At 37.1% G+C, this 23,649-nt stretch overlaps 1 protein-coding gene across 1 annotated transcript; it reads right to left on the bottom strand.

The window, feature by feature from the left end:
- Positions 1–6,668: 6,668 nt before the first annotated feature.
- Positions 6,669–20,961, bottom strand: LOC118914533 (polysialoglycoprotein). The gene is made up of 6 exons (XM_057491297.1): positions 20,848–20,961; positions 18,876–18,908; positions 15,244–15,270; positions 10,413–10,574; positions 8,079–9,326; positions 6,669–6,682 (listed from the first exon to the last, which is right to left on the bottom strand). Exons 1-6 carry the CDS (start codon positions 20,900–20,902, stop codon positions 6,669–6,671), a joined length of 1,539 nt encoding a protein of 512 aa, XP_057347280.1. The 5' UTR covers positions 20,903–20,961.
- Positions 20,962–23,649: the final 2,688 nt, after the last annotated feature.

Below are 23,649 nucleotides of genomic sequence, written 5' to 3'. Positions count from 1 at the left end.
CAATCACCATCCTCTGTAGTTTTCTAGAAGGATGGATTATGAATAGGTGAATTCATTAAATATCTTGTTAAAAAGAACTATATCCTTGAGTCATTTAATTTTCATTTGTTTTATTGTATATATTCTCACAGGCCAATTACCTTCTGGGCAGGTGCAGCCACTCACACATTCGCTGTCTTGGAAAGGAGCCACATTTGAACAAGTGGCAGGATTTGAGGGACCACATTCTTTGTAAATATGTTTTTCTGGGCATCTAGGCTTTTCTAGAGAAACAGAGAAATACATATATAGTAAAATTAGAGGTGACATGGATACGATACATACACAATATTCTAATGGGGATTTTTTTCACATGGGATTCTCTCAGTGTAATTTTCAAGGTGTAAGTCTTAAAGATACTCAGTACAATCGGATTATGCCAATTCCCATGCATTATTTTACGATACAGCATTTAATTTGGAGGAAAGCAAACAAATTTGGAGGAAATGTATATTGTATATACTATAATTTCATCTTACTTTAAAATTGATACTCTACTTGTACTTTAGCATGTAAAGACTGAGCTAAGCATAAGTGGAAAGTATATTTATATTTGCATGAAACTCAAATTTATTAATTATTTTGAAGGCAGTCTTGCTACGAATCAACATACTTTTGATAACTTTTCCAGTTTTTTATAGAATTTTACAGAATTGCTATTTTTCCAGTGACTTTTCCTCAGAAAATGGAAGTTCCTAATTAAGATCTTAACACAAAGCGCTACTACACCTTGTGCAAGTCACATAACCACAACAGGCCTCAGATTTCTCAGAAATACATATGAGAGACAGACTCCACCATCCCTAAGATCCCTTCCAGGGCTTTCAGTCATTTGGGAAGATTACTTTGAAATGTAGCTCAACTTTAAAGTGCTATAGAAACATCCTGATGTGGGATCTACAGTAACACTAACAACCTACCACAGACCACATCGGAATCGTCTCTCCAGGATTCGTAGGCTCCTGGACCACCCGAGGCACAGAGGCGGGACAATTCTGAGTAAGTGTCACAAGTAGATCTTTTATCTTTATTTTGGCAGTATTCATCGATGCAGATCATTCTGTAGTCACTGACTACTGGGGCAACCTTTCCACATTTCTCAAAATACCTTCTAATAATTTTGTCACAATGCTGCAAAATAAAGCATAAAGTTTTATTAAAACAAATGGAAAACCAAATGAATATTTAGGAAAAAGTAAATTATGGTGTGTTTTTTTTTGCATAATATCCTATAGCTTTGACAGGGATAGTTGTTGAACGCTGTTGAAATAGTTTTGACGTATTATAGCTGGTACAGTGACCCTAAAGAAAACTTCACCTCTGGTATTTTGAAGTGCAATGTGACGACACCAAAAACTGTTAGACCTAAACTCATGCACAATTTCTGTAATGGTGATAGGAAGTTTAGAACCCAAGAATATGGAAGCAGTGAGAAATGGAGAGATTGTTGATGCCAGAATTTGGGATGGTAAATGATTGATACCATGTCATGGTTTAATTTTCTTTCCTAGAAGATGACAAGATGGTCATAACTGCAATATCCGCTGTCAGTAAAACAAAACTCTTTTCTATTCATACTATCCATATGTATTTTGACCTTCAGAATTTTGTTTCTGATTGAAATAAGAACATGTGAACATTCATTCAGTCATCAAACAAATGCAACCTATTGAATTCAACATAACAGAATTATAACAATGAAGAAAACTCGCAGAGAAAATGATGACAATTTTTAAGTGCAGCCCAAAAGACTATCTGTAACTTTTTCAAAGGTAAAGGATACAAGGGATGAAAATTCAGATTGGCTATCTGTGGTCAAAGTAAGGGGGTGAGAACAGAAAGTAGTTCTTAGGGACACAGTACATGGATTTCTAAATAGTAAGAGTCAACTCAGTACTATGCCCATCACAAGATAAAAATGGAGAGGGGACATATGTCAGCTTAAGGACAAACTAAAACACTGCAAAAGAAATTAAAATTGTGACACTAACATATAGTATCATAACGTTTTTTTAAAAAAAGTATTCTATCATCTACAGCTGGACACTAAGAAACAGAATACAGGCACTGTATTTAGTGTGCCTGTAATTCCAAGAATAAGGTCTGAGTGATTAGAAGAGGATGTTGGCTGTTTATATGGAAGCCAAGTTAAAGACTGCTGAAGTTTGTTACCACATGAAATATTCTTACCTGCACACCATCTTCACAATCTTTATAGGTTTTATGAACAGCTTTTGGACAATTGCCAGGAATTTTACTGCTGGCAATGTGCTCATTGATATTTTCTCCTTAAAAAGAAAGCAATGTTTGTACCGTTATATTATTTTCATGCTAAATATGGAGTGACCACATAAATACATTCATTAACAATTTCTCATTCTTTCTACAAATGCAAATGATTTGTTCTTAGACTTATCCAAGTATGAGCAATTCCAATTCTCTTTTGGGGAGCACTTTTCTTAGAATGCATAGGAATCTTACCCGGAGTGCTGTTGAAGTTCCCGCAAAGACCACAAGTTGGATATTGCTTGTGAAGAGTGAGCTGTTTAAAAAATTAAATTTATATGTTTATAAAATACTGAAAATATCTCAAGACAAAATTTACTGAAACTAAAGGACAGGACCTGCAGTGGTTTAATTAAAGATGTACTATGGGGTCTTTTTTAAGAATTTAGAGAGGTCCTGGCTCCAGCTCTTACTAACTATGTCTTTGGACAGATGGTTTAACTTTTGTTTGCCTACATTTCCTCAGTTCCATTATCTGTAAAATAAGCCTAATAATAGTCTGCATATTAAGGTATTTTAAGTATTAAATAAGATAATACATAGTGCAGTGACTGATACATAGAGATTTCTCAGTAAACTGTAGTTCTTATTTTCCTTATAATGTATTATTTTTGTAACTGAAAGTAGAGAACATAAAGCATAGGATTATAGGAAACTCATAGACGGACTTACTGAAAGTCTCTTTTTCTTGTCCCACATTAAAGACAGGACTCCTCTACGGCTATTCAGAACATTATGTTCTCCGTATTTTTTAATATGAATCAACTTATTGTCATATGGCATGTGTACCCTGAAAAGTATAAAATATAAGTACATATAAAAGGTAAGAATAATACTATAATGGTTTTCTGATAATTCATATTTTTACATTTAACATCATAAATATAATACACGTTAGTAAATATTAAAGTTTTCTTATCTCAGAAGAAGAGACACAATATATTTTTTCACTTTTGGAAAGACTTTTAAGGAACAACGAATAAATCTTTGGGACTCTGGAAAAATGAGCAAACAGAAAGTGACATGATGTAAGAAAAAAATATGAAATCATTTGAAAGTTCACAACTAGAATGTCATGCCTCATTTTCTTATCCTGGGAAGTATTCAACTAAGCCATCATTGCTAAATATGAACCGCTACGTCCACAAATGATGGCCTAAGTTGCAATCTACTGTAAAACCTCGAATTTATACGAGTGTTAGAAATGCAGATGAAAATTGTAACATTCTATTAACTGTTCTGTTGAATATGCATGTTGCCCCAAACCTCAATACTCAAAATAATCAGACAACAGAAGTACTCTCTTCCCACCTTGTTATAGGAACAAATATAATAGCTTAACAATCCCACATACAGCAAAGTCTTATGCATTCATCAAACTCCTTTCCAACAATTTATTATAAACTTTAATAGGACCAAAGTAGGAAAATAGTACCATCTCTTCCCTATCTGACCTTCTTTCTTTCTGTTCAGGTTACTTCAAATAATTCTATGGCATTTTCCTAAAATAGTATGCCAATTACCTTTCTCCATTAACTAAAATGTGATCACCAGAAATAGAGATGTCATTACTGTCGATTGCAACTGCTATTACTTCAATGTCACTATTATGGTTTCGTTTGATCTCAATATTGAAATCTCCTCCAGATTCCACACAGTGACGGCAGAAAGTGTACATGCATGAAGACTTAAAGGAAAAGACACGGCCATTGAAAGCTTTATATGCTCCTTTGCCCCAGGTAGAAGCTTCACCTACAAAACATTTAAGGTAGAGAGGTCAGACTGATTTAGAACAATTAACATAGCTTCTAGTTCTCATTTTTTAAAGTGTTTACGGACCAAGAGAAAAACAATCACTGTAAGGTTCTCTTCTCACAGCCACCACCTTAAATCAGTACTGTTCTCTCTCAAATATTGCAAACACACATCAAAAGTGGTACCTGAGTCATTGCAGATGCCCAAAGTTGGCTCTTCTGGCTAGAACAAAACATGAATTTCCCATGGGAAAGGGAAATTGTTCCACGGTGGGGAAGGATATATGGAAGGAAGCTGTGGTGTGTTTGCCTTTGTTTTGTTTGTTTTACTCTTTGTAGATAGTGTTTCTTATGTTGTCTGAGTAGGTTTCCATGGATATCAAATGAATGTAAAGAATATTACTTCTCTCTATACATAGATGTGTATGTGTGCACATATGTATCTATGTGTTTCTATGTTCATGTGTGTTGTGTATATGTGTCCAGGCATGTATGTATGTGTACATATATCACTGAGGTAAAATAGTATAAATGTGATGTCATTTGCACGTATAATGATCAAAGAGATAGAGAATAGGCAAATTTTAAAACTAGTTTCAAATTTGGGTTATTTTTTTTAGGTACTGGTCGGCTTGGGGATAAAAATATGGATAGAAATAAAAGATCAATTTTGCTTACCAATAATTGTATTTGTTTCTGAGTATTTTGGAGTTGCTTCTGGAATGTGGAATCCTCTTTCTGTTCAACACAATGCATAGATTATTTAAATTTCGAGACATATGTTGATTTTAAATATACAGAATATTTGGACTTTTACTTGGAAATTTAAAGTTGGTATTAAAGGCTACCAATGAGTCTCTTTAGCCTGACTATATGATTCGATTTTGTGAAAGTTGTGATTTGTCAAGGTCACATAAATGACTATTGCTGAAAAAAAATCCATATTTTTTCGTGGAAAAATCAGCCATAGTATATTCAGAAATCACTAAGTGCCTATTCATTTTTGGTCATGCACAATTACTGACATATGTTGTATCTCTTACAGAATTATCTTTTCTACTTCAAAAATCAAACTTTGTTAGCCTATTTTTATTGGAAACCACTACCCAAACAGGCCAAATGTAGTTTTATTAAGTTGGTCTATTCTATAATACTAATAACTCAATTACGTATATTTGAAGAAAACTCAATTCTCCTGATGAAAGAGAAAAATCTGTATGCCTTGAAATTTAAGTTACTCATGATTGTTTATTTCTAAGGCACTGACACTTTTATGTAACCCAGTAAATTTAGATGAAATATATTGGAGCAAGGTCTAAAAGCAGGCAGAATGGAATAGTTACAACAATAACAAAAGTGAATGTTTTGATGGAATTCTAAAATATTTTTCACAATGCTATTTACTGTATGTCTTGAGGCTGCCTCTCTACTTTAGGTGGTCTTTACTCAGGTTGACTGGGAAAAGATTAAACTATTTATAAAGCCATTTAAAAAATAATGTATCTAAAATCATAAAGGAGAAGTTGCAGTATGTTTTATTCACTTTCCCTTAAAATATTATTTAATCTCTCTTATTTATGAAGTTGTTTCAAATATCCAACTGGTCATCTAAAATTTAGTACTTAAAGAGAAGAAGACCTCAGAAGTGCAATTCAACATGAGAAACACATAATATAAAATCGTAGTAAATCAATAATCAACAGAACATTTGATTTCAAAAAGATACATATATACATATATGCATACATACATATACCTTATGTATATATTTATTTTAAGTACAGAAACTCATAAATCAAATTACCTGTAGTAATGAGTGGTCCAGGAGTACTGTAGTCAGATGAGCTTCTGACACCTATTTTAATACAAAATAATTAGGCTGAATATTCCTAATATAATTCGAAGTATAATTCTACTTGGTAAAATATTTTTAAAATGTTTTTAAAATCGATGGATAAACCATGGATCCAAGTCCAGCAACACTGAAAATCTTTCTCATGAGTTCCTTTAACACTAAATCTGTATTGATCAAAAATACCACCACCAATCACCACTTCACTAATTAATTGATTTTTCTGTCTAAAGCAGAACCAGAGGAACAATGTAGAATACCTGTTTCAGGGGCAGCAGAATTGGAGCCAGCTAACCCAGTTACTGAATTCACATCAACTCCGTTTGTGCCAGATCCCTTCACTGGATTCATGCCAACTCCACCTGGGGCAGATCCAGTCACTGAATTCACTCCAACTCCACTTGAGGCAGATCCAATCAATGAATTCACTCCAACTCCACTTGGGACAGATCCAATCACTGAATTCACTCCAACTCCACTTGGGGCAGATCCAATCACTGAATTCACACCAATACCACTTGGGACAGATCCAATCACTGAATTCACTCCAACTCCACTTGGGGTAGATCCAATCACTGAATTGACATCAAGTCCACCGGAGGCAGATCCAATCACTGGATTCACACCAAGTCCACTTGGGGCAGATCCCATTACTGAATTCGCACCTGGACCACTTGGGACAGATCCCATTACAGAATTTACACCAAGTCCACTTGGGGCAGATCCAATTACTGACTTCACACCAAGTCCACTTGGGGCAGAACCCATTACAGAATTGACACCAGGTCCACTTGGGGCAGATCCCATTATTGAATTCAAACCTGGTCCACTTGGGGCAGATCCCATTACTGAATTCACACCAAGGCCACCTGGGGCAGATCCCATTACTGAATTCAAACCTGGTCCACTTGGGACAGATCCAATTACTGACTTCGCACCAAGTCCACCTGGAGCAGATCCAATTACTGACTTCACACCAGGTAGACTAGGGGCTGACCCAATTACTGAATTTACACCGTCTCCACTTGGGGCAGATCCCATTACTGAATTCACACCAAGTCCACCTGGGGCAGATCCAATTACTGACTTCACACCAAGTCCACTTGGGGCAGAACCCATTACAGAATTGACACCAGGTCCACTTGGGGCAGATCCCATTATTGAATTCACACCTGGTCCACTTGGGGCAGATCCCATTACAGAATTCACACCAAGTCCACTTGGGGCTGACCCAATTACTGAATTTACACCATCTCCACTTGGGGCAGATCCAATTACTGACTTCACACCAAGTCCACTTGGGGCAGAACCCATTACAGAATTGACACCAGGTCCACTTGGGGCAGATCCCATTATTGAATTCACACCTGGTCCACTTGGGGCAGATCCCATTACAGAATTCAGACCAAGTCCACTTGGGGCTGACCCAATTACTGAATTTACACCATCTCCACTTGGGGCAGATCCAATTACTGACTTCACACCAAGTCCACCTGGGGCAGATCCCATTACTGAATTCACACCTGGTCCACTTGGGGCAGATCCCATTACTGAATTCACACCAAGGCCACCTGGGGCAGATCCCATTACTGAATTCAAACCTGGTCCACTTGGGGCAGATCCAATTACTGACTTCGCACCAAGTCCACCTGGAGCAGATCCAATTACTGACTTCACACCAGGTAGACTAGGGGCTGACCCAATTACTGACTTCACACCAAGTCCACTTGGGGCAGAACCCATTACAGAATTGACACCAGGTCCACTTGGGGCAGATCCCATTATTGAATTCACACCTGGTCCACTTGGGGCAGATCCCATTACAGAATTCACACCAAGTCCACTTGGGGCTGACCCAATTACTGAATTTACACCATCTCCACTTGGGGCAGATCCAATTACTGACTTCACACCAAGTCCACTTGGGGCAGAACCCATTACAGAATTGACACCAGGTCCACTTGGGGCAGATCCCATTACTGAATTCACACCTGGTCCACTTGGGGCAGATCCCATTACAGAATTCAGACCAAGTCCACTTGGGGCTGACCCAATTACTGAATTTACACCATCTCCACTTGGGGCAGATCCAATTACTGACTTCACACCAAGTCCACCTGGGGCAGATCCCATTACTGAATTCACACCTGGTCCACTTGGGGCAGATCCCATTACTGAATTCACACCAAGGCCACCTGGGGCAGATCCCATTACTGGACTCATGCCCCCTCCACCTGGGGCTGATCCAATTACTGAATTCAAACCAAGTCCACTTGGGGCAGATCCAATTACTGACTTCACACCAGGCAGACTAGGGGCTGACCCAATTACAGAATTCACACCCACTCCACCTGGGGCTGATCCCTTTACTGAATTCACACCAAGTCCACCTGGGGCAGATCCCATTACTGGATTCACACCAAGTCCACTTGGGGCAGATCCAATTACTGACTTCACACCAGGTAGACTAGGGGCTGACCCAATTACAGAATTCACACCCACTCCACCTGGGGCTGATCCCTTTACGGAATTCACACCAAGTCCACCTGGGGCAGATCCCATCACCGGATTTATGCCCACTCCACTTGGGGCTGATCCAATTACTGAATTCACACCAAGTCTACTTGGGGCAGATCCAATTACCGACTTCACACCAAGTCCACCTGGGGCAGATCCCATTACTGGATTCACACCAAGTCCACTTGGGGCAGATCCAACTACTGACTTCACACCAGGTAGACTAGGGGCTGACCCAATTACAGAATTCACACCCACTCCACCTGGGGCTGATCCCTTTACTGAATTCACACCAAGTCCACCTGGGGCAGATCCCATCACCGGATTCATGCCCACTCCACTCGGGGCTGATCCAATTACTGAATTCACACCAAGTCCACTTGGGGCTGATCCAATTGCTGACTTCATACCAAGTCTACTCGGGGCAGATCCAATTACCGACTTCACACCAAGTCCACCTGGGGCAGATCCCATTACTGGATTCATGCTCACTCCACTTGGAGCAGATCCCTTTACTGAATTCACACCAAGTCCACTTGGGGCTGATCCAATTGCCGACTTCATACCAAGTCTACTTGGGGCAGATCCAATTACCGACTTCACATTAAGTCCACTTGGGGCAGATTCCTGTACCAATTTCTCACCAAGTCCACTTGGAGCAGATCCAATTACTGACTTCACACCAACTCCACCTGGGGCAGATCCAATTACCGATTTCGCAGGAACTCCACTTGGAGCAGATCCAATTACCGATTTCGCAGGAACTCCACTTAAGCTAGATGGACCCTTAGCAATTTTACTTGGATTTGAAGCAATGCCACCAAGTTTCGTACCACCAAAGACATTGTTGGCAAGTTTACTTGCTGATTTGGGTATCCCTACCATACAAAAACACAATCATTATCAGAGAAAAGTTGCATTCATTCATATTGCACAAGACACATGTTGCTTGAACCAGGTCTGCACTATAGTTTCTAATGTACACTGTCCTTTTTCTCCTTATATCTTTTCATATAAAATTCCACAGTGTAATCAGGGTGTGCATGGCAACCGTTACCATGAGGTTTGAAAGAATTGCTTAAAGAAAGGGAAGCTGTAGGGCCATTTAAGATAAAGTTTTACTGTGTTCTGTGGAACATGAACAAATAATTAACTCAGTATTGCAAACAACAACAATATCTGCATTAACTTAGTTATACTAAGTTTGCCAATCCCAAAACAGGTGACTGAACAGACAGAAAACTTGTATATCCTTTCTGAAGATATTTCAACCTCATCCAAAGCTTTTCATTTATCACCATCTGAACTCAAGTATGAAATTTTAATATAAAATATTAAAGTTATTTTCCTCACTGGATTTCCTTCTTTCCCATATTTGGAGAGGTACAAACTATAGAGATTTTAGGCACCAGACCAGTAAAGTGAGACTTTGAATTGACCAATAGGGAGAAGTGTGTTGAACCAGAGAGGATGTACCTCACTTAAAGAAATTTGAATTGTTTTCCTAACAAAACAAAATTGCATACCATACAGTTTAGAAACCATGCTTTATAATATTTCTCAGCAAACTGATTGCAATTTAAACAGAGAATTCTGGTATAGAAAAATGAATGTGGTGGAGACAGAAACATTAAGTAGAGAACACTAAATTTGGGTCCAGGAAGTATTTTTAATTATTAATTTATATGTCATAAAAATGATTGGTTACCATAATAATAGCACCAAGTAGAAAGACAGCATAAGAAAATAAAAGTTATTTAAAAAAGCTTTTTTTAATGTCAACATCTTTGCCAAAATTCTCTAAAGACATAATTCATTAATCCCATAGATCGCAATTAGTGCCTTTAGAGCCTACACTATTACCATTAAGACCATGTGCTACAAACAAAACAAAAATTATCTGATTATCCTAAATTTTAATACAAGCACTTGATTCCTAGGTAACCATTTTTCTCTAACCATACCTGCTGAGGGATCTTCTGATCTTAAATTCGGATGATGGTGTTTTTTCAATCTGTCTTCAGCCTCTTCTAAAATCCTAAGTTCATTGTTAAAGAACCGATCAAGGGAAGATTTTTTTCTTCCTTGTGAGTTACCAGAAGACAAAGCATTGGGCAAAAAGCCACCTAATATGAAAAACAGATTTCATTTGTATACAGTATTGTTATCAGAATAAAAGTGATTTGCGTGCAACATGAAGAAAAGTGCTGTTTTATTTTTTGTAAGTCCCGGTATCCTGACAAGTGCTTGCAACAACAGAAACCACTTATTGACTTAATTGCCATATCCATACCTTATTTTTCATATTCTAAGACCTCAAGAATGAGAGATGAATGGAGCTGTGAAGACCTAACTGATGTGTACTGGAAACTCTTCCCATGGACAAGGCAGAAATAATAAGGGGTATTGTGCTTTCTGTCATACCATTTGTATTTCTCTAAATCTATGATAAAATTAAAATACATTAGAATTAATCATGCCTTCGTAACTAGACTATTCCTGTAAAGCTGTGAAAGATGCATTTTGGTCACTGAATAGACAAGAAAATGAAATGCATTATTTGTAAGTAAAATTTGAAAACTATGTAAGAGCAAATACAACTAAAAATAAGAGAATTCTTTCTGTTGGAAATAAGGAGAGACTCACTTCCTCTTTTTCTTTAGATGATTTACTTTAGAGAACTCATGAGTTCTTTCTCTACCTCTTTGAAATGTTGTAAATCGTTGAGGCTCTATATGCCTGGCTCCAAATGCGAATCTACCTCCTCCATGATGATAAAGATACAAGAAATGTATTTTTTCTTATAAAAGCAATTAACAAACATAGGTGGCTACCTCAGCTACCAAGCAATTGTAGGGTAAACTATGGGTGACAGTGCCGTCAAGCCCTCTTACTCGAGTACTAGTTATGGTTTATGTCAAGGGCTTGTATGTATGTAATGGGTTGTTCCCACCCGACATGTAAAAGGGTGAGATTTCTTTCGGGCTCTGTGATCTCTTCAGCAGATTGCCTGTGATGTGTGTCACATACGGTCCAGTTCTTATTCAATAACAAAACTGTTTGCTTTCCTTTCTACTTTTGTGGAGAAGTTTCCTGGGATAGCAGGATATTTTGTTCTTAATTGTATTTCCTCAGCAACTACTCTTGAACTTTTTAGCCATTTGCCATGTTTCAAGCAAATATATTTATACATTTCTAAAGCAAACAGTATACAGAAATAAGATTTTTTTTATATTTGAAAATAGTCAAATTACGAGTTAGTCGTTCATGTTTGAGGGAGAGGCCCCCAACATTTAAGATATTATGAAATGATAGTATTTACTTTTGAGTGTTTCGTTTAGGAAGAATACAGTGCTTAAACCAGGAAGAGCCAATTTATATTATTATATTATTAAGGAACCCCAGAACCACTACTGCTTATACAACCCTTCACCGTGCTCGGCATTTTCCCTCCTTGTCGCCTCTTTCCCACACAGTCCCTCCTTCCTTTTTACCCTTTTTCTCTCCTTGTCTTTCTTCACTGTCATGTAGTTCGAGAACTGCATCTTAATACCAACATGTATTAGTCTGACACTAAAGCAGGAAGAAGTAACTCTGTATTCAGTAGTAGGAAAAGAATGGGCTTTGGAGTCACACCCAGCTGGACCCCCAGACTGGCAATCACAATGGCCTTTGCTGGTCTCTCTCAGACTGCGGCGATTAGGGCTCCTACTCTGAGCCACACAAGTCTCACTCTCTGGCCTTCTCAGGTCATGGCCTTCCTAAAAGGGCAAAGAGTCCAGACAGAGGGTCACGGGGACATTCCAGCCCAGAGGCTGTGCCATCTCCCCCGTCACCAGGACCTTCACGGACATCCTTTTCAAGACCATCTTCCCGAAGTTAGACCACATTGCAAGGATGAGAACCCCTAAGCCTGGGGGTGTGAGCAGGGGTGGCTGTTTGCTGGAGAAATCAATGGAGCTGAGACATGCAGGCTGGGGTATCACCCTATGTGGGGGACAAAGCCAGGGATGGAAAGAGCAGGGAGACAGGGACATTGGCAACAGTGCTGCCCATCCTGTTCCTGCTTTGAAGTCCCAGGAACTGACAATTTCTGCATTGGAACCAGCCCTTCCCACTTGTCATAAATATACTTTTGTTAAGGTCAAAAACACATTGTGTTTAAAATTTTGTTCCTTTTATTTATATATATGTTATATATATTATGTAAGAATTTGTATTTCTGCCCTTGGCTCTGCTCTCGGCCTAGGCTTGGGTAAATTAGTACTTCTGAAATAACAACTCCTTATCTAGTAAATGGAGGCCGTGTAATAAATGAGGATAAAACAATCTCTACTTCGTAATTTGGTTACGAAGTAAATAAAAGAATTAAAAGAGATGAAAGCATATAGCACAGTGTCTGCCACACAGTAAGTACTCAACTAGGAAAGACAGTATCTTTCAGCATATTCCATTTTGGTCACCAAACTTGTTGCATCAAACTCATGCAGAATCATTTTATTTCATTTAAATAAGTATTCACTATACTCATCGTACCTCTCCTGAGTTCAGCCCCTCAGATATATTAGAGCTTTCATTTTATGAGACTAATATTTCCTCTGAAATTATTCATTCTGTTGTTGAAATGAATAGCTTGGTGCCTTCTTAGCCAGCATGCCACATTTGTTTCTTGAACTATTTTATCCCATTTGCTTTTTTATATAAAATTTGCTCAGAAATATATTGGCATTGGGGTCATGAGCAGTAAAGGCCAGAATGGTTTTTATAGGTACCATACCTTAGATGTGTAACAGCACCTTACAGACCTTAGCTCCTCCATCTTTACCACCACCCTGTGAGCCTGTCCCCCTCTTGTGGATGAAAAAACTGATACTTAGAAGAGGTTGAACAACTTGCCCAAGATCATATGGAAAAATATAATGAAAAAAATAAAACTTTTTTCTTAAGCAACGTGCATACTGCCCTCACCTTGCATAAAGACAGCCTGCTTATACAACACTAAAGGATAAATAAAATATGTTTATCTACTTCATAGCTCACAGAGAGGGAAAATCCATTTTTCTATTTCAGAGTAGGGTCATACTATATTTTGTATAAATTTCACACAAATTTTTGGAAGAGTCAGCTTATACTTTGGGTCATCAAATGGAAGAGAGAAATTGACATGGTTCTGTTCTTCCACCTGCACCCTATGGAGAAAAATTGCTGGATCAGAAAGGTGAGTGAATTTGGGTGAACTGTGTGGAAGGAGGAGGGACTTTAAAAGTAATGGTGACAGACACGTTATGTTGTCTGAAATCAGTAAATCAAAGAATATCAAAAACCATAAGGTCCTATAGTGGCCTATGCATCCTTTTCTCAAATATGTGAGTCTTTGTCCTTAAGGAGTGAAGATCGTGGGGGTACCATTGCTCTGGAGTTTGTCCAGATTTAGGTTGGCTAGTCGAGTGATGGGCTGAGGCTTCCTTGCCTGGCACTTTTATTCATCCAATTCAATTCTAGCCTTGGGGATCCCCAAGTCCTGCCTAAATAATACCCAGAACTGAAGGGCTCCTGAGAGACATGGGAACAAACCCAATGTCTCCTAATTTAAGATGCTATGTGGAGAGTTAGAGAAATCCCAGCGTTCCCTTGCCTCACTCTAATTTCTTGAATGGGGATTTTAGGTGAATGCTAAAGACTCACGTGCCCCAGTTTATTCTAATTAACGACCAGATTTTGTACACTCACAGCAGAGACACTGTTGTGGTGTCCTGTGACAGGGCCTGAGTCCCGTCTGCAGGTAAGATGAGGTGTCTGACATCTGTCCTCATGAGACCACTCACCTATTACTTATTCTCGGTTTGTGTTTTACCTCAAACAAAACATTTCCCAACTATATTTTATTCTATTTAGGTTGCAGAAAGATGATGCAGGGATCTAAAATGCCCTATAAGAAAAGCATGTTAAAATAATCTTGGGCTATTTTTTTCATTATTTCCCCCTTCTTTTTCTATAAGTGTACTTTTTTTAAATCAAAGTATAGTTGGTATACAATATTATATTGGTTTCACGTGTACAACACGTTATTAAATCCTCACCCCCACTAGTGTGATCACTACCTGTCAACACAGGAAGATGTCACAGAACCATTCGCTATATTTTCCAAGTTGCATTTCCATCTCTGTGACCAACTTATATTATGACTGAATCTTGGGCTCTTTTAATTGCTATATACTTTAGACCAGAATTAAATTGAATCTATATTGATATTAGCAAAAATCCTATTGTTAGATTTAAGAAAAATTCCATAAAAGCACTTTTAACATGCTGTGGCTTATTTTTCATTTTGGTGGACAGGAAAACAAAATAAAGGCTAATATTTAGTAATATTCAATTGCCCAGAGAAATCTACAATAAAACTGTTGGGACTAGGATCAATTATAATTAAAATAGATCACTAAGGAATTAATTCTAGAATACAAAATAAAAGCATGTTCTTTCAATAAAAGTACAGGAGAGTAAACCTATCTACATTCACATTTCTCTTACATGTTTAAGAAATTACAGAAAAGCAAATAACTAGAGCAATCTCCCATTTCAAATATCGCCACCTTTATAAATACTGATTAAATATTAAAATGAAAGGCCCAGATCATACAAAAACACACTAATGTACATTTGTACGTTATAATAAAGAATATTTCATTTAAAATGTTTAAATAATTTTTTCAGGGGAGATACGCTCTCTCTCCAAATAAAACCACTGCCACTATATTGCTGTTTAGTATAAATAGTATGAGGAAATATATTTACCTGAATTTCTTTCACCTATTTTATGATCTGGAGAAAAAAAAAGGGAGAAATTTCTGTTATTAGTAGCTTATTTGATAGATTTGCCAGTTAAAAGTGAATCTTGATTACAGCCATTTCTTGTCCTTGGGAGGTATTCTCAAAGAGGTATGCTAATTGAATTAAATCCTCAGGTATGAATACGTAATTATCCATTGACCATGGTGCACACCTCCAGGGTAAATACCTCCAGGATACCCTCATAAAAGAGGAAGACCCCTTTGGTACTCAAGCCAGTTTAAAGTACAGAATAGAGGCATGAACTACATACAGAAAAAAAAAAAAATTATTGGATGACTAAAAAGGTGCTTCAAAGCATTAATTATTATTCTGTTGGTGAAATGCAGAAGTTGCAGTTCAAAGATTTGTTTTCATGTGACAAAAACACACGATGCATTACTAACTTAATTTAATAAAATGGCTACAATTCCTGTTTAATAGCTGGACACCAACATTCATGTACTCACAATAAGAAGGTCCTTTAGAACAAATGTCATTACAGATAAGCCCACAATTATTAGATTTAGAGATGGAAAAATATTTTTTATCAAATACATCAAAGCATAGGTCTCTAAGAGAATTTTTTCAATAATTGTGTGAAATAAAATACTTATTAATGGCAATAGAATTTTGCATAAAGTTGCATGTTGATTTCATTTTCAAGAAGCCTCAAAAAAAAACATTTTGGGGTAACATTTTTATTTTGGCACCTAGTGGATTAGATGTTTGTTGATTTTTTTTTAGTGTATCTCCATGCTCTATATCTTCAAAAATTTCCTAAACCCAAACTGACCACATTATTCAAATAAAAAGTTAAAGTATATGTTCTGATAGTAAGATAAACTTTTAGAAATTGGATATGTCCTGGAAAACCCAGGATTTATGGTCAGCAAACCTCTCTGACAGATACAGGTGTTTTATTAAGTCAAACAACAAACAGAGCCAGTTGAAAGATAAAAGGTTTCCCATGTGTTCTGATGAATTGTTATCCAAAACCAAATTGTGCGTAGTTACGCATACAAATGTACACACATATTTAGCCAAAGGCTAAGAAGACGTGGTTTGGAGGCACTTAATATTTCTAAAGAAAAATCATACAGCACTCTCCATATAGGTTAAACACCTAGAAAACTCAAATTGTCTGAAATGTAGGTTGCAGTCAAGGGTCATGACCTTTGGTTTTCTTTTTTGGTGCACCTCTATGCTCTATAATCTGGCAACAAATAGAGGTGTCACAAAACTCGTGTATGAACTTTACCCATCAAGAAAAAAATCCCTCAAGGCTTCCCTCAGAGGGAGCACTTTTACCACAGAGCTTGGATCCATGGGGTTCTCATGCCAATAGCCTGAGATGCGTGAGAACTGCAGTGGGTGCAAAGCAGACATAATGAACCTATCGGGACGTAGAGCTAAATGTTTAATAGAAGCAGGGAGACAGAAAGGCAGATCAGAGCAAACACGGAAACTCAGAAATCCTGCCACTTGCAACGGCCTGGATGGACTTTGAGGGCATTACACTACATGAATTAAGTCAGAGAAGGACAAATATGGAAGATCTGACTTCTATGTGGAATCTAAAAACTCAAACTCAAAGAAGCAGACAGTAAAATGGCGGTTGCCTGGTGTCACAGGTTGGAAGCAATGGGAGATTAAAAAGCAAAGGGTACAGACCTCCAGTTAAAAGGTGAATAAGCTCTGGGGATCTAATGGACAACTTGTGACTCTAGTTAATGATCCTGTATTATATCCTTGAAAGCCACTGAGAGAGTTGATCTTAAATGTTCTCACCATACAAAAAATGGTTATTGTAATTATGTAAGCGATGCAGGTGTTAATGAATCTTATTGTGGTAATCTTTTCACAATATATATGTGTATCAAATCATCACATTGTATATCTTAAACTCATATAATGTTATATGTCAATTATATCTCAATAAGCCTGAAAAGAGCTTTCTCTGTTCCAAAGGCAGCCTCAGACTAACTTTGATACCTCAAAGTAAAGATTAGCTCCTGAAGGATACTGACCTCGGAGTTCTCTGAGAAACAGGTCTGCCCCATCTATAAAAAAAAAATGAAAAAGAAAGAAACAACAGTTGGGTCATCTTATACTTTTTTGAGCATAATGTTTAAATGAGAATAAGGTTCTTGTTTGCATTCTTCTTTTAAACTCAATATAAGCAATCTACTTGTATATCTAAAATTACAATATTTGAATGTGAATTCATTATTTTGAATGCCAACTCATTCTTGGAAATATACATGGCCAAATAAATTAATCCCCAAATTAATATTAGCCAGTACTTTATATCTTTTCACAATATCAAAAAATTTTGCAACTGTCAATCTGTGGTATATTTTCTGATCTAAATTTCACTTGATTTTATTTTCCCTAAACAGTTTTTGGTTAATTTGTTTATAAACAGCAAATCAGACAAAAAAGAGAAGAAGGAAAAAATAATCAGTTATACAGACTATACTGAGAAAGCAGAATAATCTGAGGACAAAAGAAGAATTGATTATATATATATCTATTTCATGCCAGATCCACATCTTGTGTCACTGAAGTTTTTTTCATTAAGCCAGGAATTGTTCTTTAATTTTTTTTTCATTTTGTACAGCAATGATTGGTTAAACGATACACTTCTTTTCTTCCAATTGATGATATGGATGCCTCATAAATAGTATCTGCTTTCAGCAACTTTCAGTCCTCCAATCGGCAATCTACTGAAAATGAGGGGTGCCTGTGTTTGGAACATAACCTCATCGACTAAGATCAGCAAAATTCATTTCAACTAAGGCACCTGGAATTTCTGCAAAGAGAAGTTTTCCAGGTACGTTTCATGTTTCAACATGACCTTCTAATAAGTTCATAAAATTGTGAGGTTGGATCCATGGTGTTCTCATGCCAATAGCCTGAGATGCGTGAGAACTGCAAGTAGGTGCAAAGCAGACATAATGAACCTATCGGGACGTAGAGCTAAATGTTTAATAGAAGCAGGGAGACAGAAAGGCAGATCAGAGCAAACACGGAAACTCAGAAATCCTGTCACTTGCAACGGCCTGGATGGACTTTGAGGGCATTACACTAAGTGAAGTAAGTCAGAGAAGGACAAATATGGAAGATCTGACTTGTATGTGGAATCTAAAAACTCAAACTCAAAGAAGCAGACAGTAAAACGGCGGTTGCCTGGTGTCACAGGTTGGAGGAAATGGGAGACTAATGAGCAAAGGGTACAGACCTCCAGTTAAAAGGTGAATAAGCTCTTGGGATCTAATGGACAACCTGTGACGTAGTTAATGATCCTGTATTATATCCTTGAAAGCCTCTGAGAGAGTTGATCTTAAATGTTCTCACCATACAAAAAATGGTTATTGTAATTATGTAAGCGATGCAGGTGTTAATGAATCTTATTGTGGTAATCTTTTCACAATATATATGTGTATCAAATCATCACCTTGTGTATCTTAAACTCACACAATGTTATATGTCAATTATATATCAATAAACCTGAAAAAACTTTTCTCAGTCCCAAAAGGAGGCTCAGACTAACCTTGATACCGCAAAGTAAAGATTAGCTCCTGAAATATACTGACCTGGGTGTCTTCTCTGAAACAGGGCTTTCCCATCTATTAAAAAAAAAGAAAAAGAAACAACCAGTTGAGTCATCTTATACCTTTTTGAGCATAATGTTTAAGACAATGAGAATAAGGTTTTTGTTTGCATTCTTCTTTTAAACTCAATTTAAGCAATCTACTTGTATATCTAAAATTACAATATTTGAATGTGAATTTATTATTTTGAATGTCAACTCATTCTTGCAAATATATATGCCCAGATAAATTAAGTAATATTAGCCAATACTGTATATCTTTCACACTAGGTAAACATTTTACAGCTGTCAATCTGAGGTATATTTTCTCATCTAAATTTCACTTGATTTTATTTTCCCTAAACATTTTTTGGTTAATGGGTCTATAAGCAGCAAATCAGACAAAAAAGACAGGAAGGAAAAAATAATCAGTTACACAGATTTAGCTCTACTGAAACTAAGAATTAATTATATATATATATATATATATATATATATATATATATATATATATATATATATATATATATATTTCATGCCAGATCCACATCGTGTGTCACTGAAATTCTTTTTCATTTAGCCAGGAATTGTTTCTTAATTTTTTTTCACTTTGTACAGCTATGATTGGTTAAATAATACAATCTTCTCTTCTGATTGATGATATGGATGCCTCTTAAATATCTGCTTTCAGTAACTTCCCATCCTCCAGCCTTTACCATTCTGGAATCTACTGAAAATGAGGGGTGTCTGTGTTTGGAACATAACATCGACTAAGATCACGAAAATTCATTTCAACTAAGGCACCTGGAATTTCTGCAAAGAGCAGTTTTCCAGATATGTTTCATATGTCTCAACATGACTTTATTAATAAGTTCATAAAATCTCTATATTTTTTCAATAAATCACCAATATGAAAATCCTGTTGATATACTCATAACTATGTCCAGAGTTATCATGGATATCCGGGAATTTACTTTAGACATATTCTCCAATCTGCTGGTGAATTTAATATACTTTACCAAATACTTTTAAAACATTTGGTTGTGATATATCATTTAATAAATACTTTGAAGAAAATGTGTTTTGTGCTCTTTTAAGAAATAAGAAACACGTTTATGCAAAACAGAAGCAAAGGATATAGGAAAGTACTATTTAGATTACAAGAATCACCATTACTGAAGTAATGGTTTCCTAATGATCCATCAGACAGATTCCCAGGTAATTGGGTTAAGGATAGAAATACTTCCTTTTAATCACAACTCATAAATGTAGTCCTATATATTATGGCTTCTCATAGAAAAGTGAAATACACCCAAGTCCCAAATTAAGAAGACAGATTTTAAGGTTAGGTATAGAACGAATCTCCTCTCTTTGCAGACCTTTCCCTCTATGTTGGGTCATAACTGGCTTTCTCCCATTTTCAGAACAAAAGTAAAGGACAAGAAACACATTTGTTTCTGAATATTTTTTCAATTTTTAATTAGCAAAATTAATTCATGATGGCTTACCTTTCAATTAATCTAAAAAATTAATTGACTTTCTGAAATATCCAGGAAAGTTGTTAGTTTAAGAAATACTATTCCCTACAAAATTTTCTGTTTGTGATGAACAAAATCTTTTACTGGTGAATTTTTCATGATCTGTGAGAACCACAAGTACTGGTGAGGGTCTTTAGTCAAAATGTGGACTTAAATTCAAGATAGAGTCTGTGATGATAATGAGTAATAAATAATAGCAAAACATGCATCTTGAGTTAATGTGGTCACTAATATTTCTAAGCAGATATAAAACAGGCATGTTAAAGCTGAAAGAATACCCAAAAGGTTGAAAAATCTAATTTTCTTACTTATTATCCTTCTCTGAGTGTAGGAAAGATTTCCCCTGGAGGAAAATGTTTGAAGTAGAAAACACTAAACATTTAAGCAAATATACGTGGTCTATCACAGTTGAAAGGATTCTTGAAATTACTCCCTTACCTTTGCAGAAGACACAAAGTGCCACAGCCAGGCACAACAAAATCAACTTCGTCATGGTGGCCTGGGACCTAAAAACAGGGAGCAGTCATGCTGGAGAATCAGGTGGGATTCGCAAGGGACCTTCTGCCTGAGTTTTTATACCCACGCATACCACTGTCCTTTGTCATGGGATAGGTGTGGTTAAGTTAGTGATGACAGAGCAAAGATAAATATTGTTGTATGCCAAAGATGAAATCCATTTCAAGTCAGTTTAGCGTCTTATTTCTGTGACATTTTCTATCTTGGACCAAGCCCAGCTCACACCAAATCCAGACCATGCGTTCTTGCCACCCTGTGCAAACAGCGAAGGCAGGAACTAAAACCCCTAGGATTAAAAACCAACTATGATGATGATATGCATTTATCTGTATCCTATGAATCATTGCAAAAGTCTTAATACCTCAAGAAAGTCAAATACCATGATTAAATATTGTAATATTGTCTCTCCCTTAACAATTAAATATTATCTTTCCCTTAACAACAAAACTATTTTAAACGTCTACCTGCCTTGAAACAAAGAACTCTTTACTTATCAATATATTAATAGAGCTTTCCTTAGAGAAGCATATGATTATCACATAGGTATAGATGTACCAAGACATAAAAATGTCTCATGGTTACAGTAACAGCTTTATACTAGCAAGGATATTCAATGTCCCGATTTTATGTGTGTTTACCATGAACTTTGTATTAGACATATAAATAAAAAATATATGTAAAGGGTAACATCAGGAAAAGAATGTTTTAGGATAAAAACAAAATCAGATAAAAAATACCACCCATGAATTATATACGTAGATATTTCAGGGTAGAAGGAGGAAGTTCAAATGAGGACATAAACAGAGGTCTGATCTGGGCTGAACAGACAGGGAGGGTCGACAACGAGAGGAATCCCTGACATCAGTAGGACGGGCCTGGGAAACAGAAGGGCCGACCCCACAGCTTTGATGTCTGCGTCTCAGCTTCTCCCGACCACGGCCGATGAAAGACTCCAGTAGTCCAAGGAAAGGAAGTCCTTAGTCTGTTCTGTCCTGAAAAGCAGAGTCCCAGGAAAAGGGGGAAAATATGAGCAATCACTCCTTTCCTTCCTCATATCCACTCATTTTTCAACTAATCTAAAAGAAAGAAACAATGCCTGCTTTCTCAGAGGACCTCACCAGGACATTCTGCATGCTTTCACTCGTCTGCTTTCTGACCCCACCAAATCTACTTAGCCTACCTGCTGATTCCTTAGATCATTTTAAAAGGGGACAGAATTTCAACAGATTTAAAATTTTTAAAATGTATTTCCTTGTTGAAAGTGACACATTCACTGAAGGCTGTGCATTTTTTAATCTGACATGAGCGAAAGGATCAGTTTACCACATGGGATGGGGATTTGGGGAGCAGACAAGAGAGGACACAGGAGTGCCAGAGGAGGGGGTTCACTCCAGGCACAGAGAAGATGGTAACAGAACAGGCTAAAGACTGACTTCACTGGTTGTAATTTTTCCAAATCCCTGCTCTGACTGTCTCAATAATTTGCAAATAAAGACTGTACATTGAGCATTTTTCTCCAAGACAACGCATACACACACAAGTATAGTTGAGAGGGAACATTGCCCTTTGAGACACATGACTCTCATTAACACCACCATTTATGATATTCTTTTCTCTGTCGTACATGACCTTGTTCTGGGTTCTCTATTTCAGATGACCGTTATGGTGCGATTATTCTATGTGTCAACAGTGGGCTTAAATATGTAGGAGACCAGAATGAAACATAGAGTTATTTAGAGGTTTTGGGGGGGAACTAAGAATACATGCAAGTCAGGGATTTTCCATGAGCAGAGTTCAGATGAGAATGCTATGGAATCACCAATGAAGGTGGGTCCCTTTTAGTTTAGGACAATCAGGGGAAATTTCATAAAGAGGATAGTTTAAAGGCTGGACCAAGAAAAATAGATATGAACTCGGCCATACAGAATCAAGGAAGGATTCCAGGTGGAGAAGCACTGTGAATAAAGTCAGTGTGATTTCAAGCATCCAATGTCTTACCACCAACTCCTCTCTTTCCAGATCCCTTATTCTGATAGGCTGGTTCCAACAATCTCCTGGATCCCATTGGGACCTAGCAAACCATAGTTCCTACGACCTTTCATTCACCTTCACTCCCCTCTACAGTTCAAATGCTTGTGTGGTTATTATCATTATTCCCTTGCATGAACCCTTCATTACCTTGAGCATATATGTATATATATAACAAAACACTTTTACGGTATCTGAATTATATCTCAATAAACCTGTTAAAAAAAAAAAACTGTTGAACTCACTTCCCTTCCAGACTCTCCCCCTTTATTTGCTCCCTTAACGGTTAAACTTCACGAGAGTTACCTGTGCTCACTGACTCCTGACCCTCACCCTCTCATGAACTCACTCCACTGCCCCTAAGTTTTCACTCGGTGCCTGCTTAACACGCACTCCCGTCAAGGACGCTGGTGATCTCCTCTTGTGAGTCCAATGGTCACTTTCCTCCTCATTTTATCTACCTCTCAACAACATTTAACCCAGAGTTGATTGGTTCTTCCTCCTTAATAATACACTTTATAAGTTTCACACTTTTTATTTTTTTTCTATTCCATTTGCAGCTCCCTCTTATTCTCCTCTGCTGATTTCTTCCCACCTCCAGGAGGGCCTCAAGGCTTAAATTTGAATTTCCTCTCTTTTTCAAGACTCTTTCCTCCCTTGGTGATTGTACCCAATTTCTGTGGATTTGCATGCTAT

The sequence above is a fragment of the Manis pentadactyla genome, chromosome 14, assembly GCF_030020395.1.
Source record: "Manis pentadactyla isolate mManPen7 chromosome 14, mManPen7.hap1, whole genome shotgun sequence".
NCBI lineage: Eukaryota > Metazoa > Chordata > Mammalia > Pholidota > Manidae > Manis > Manis pentadactyla.
The sequence above is the reverse complement of the archived record's forward strand: the minus strand, read 5'-3'. Positions and strand labels throughout refer to the sequence as shown.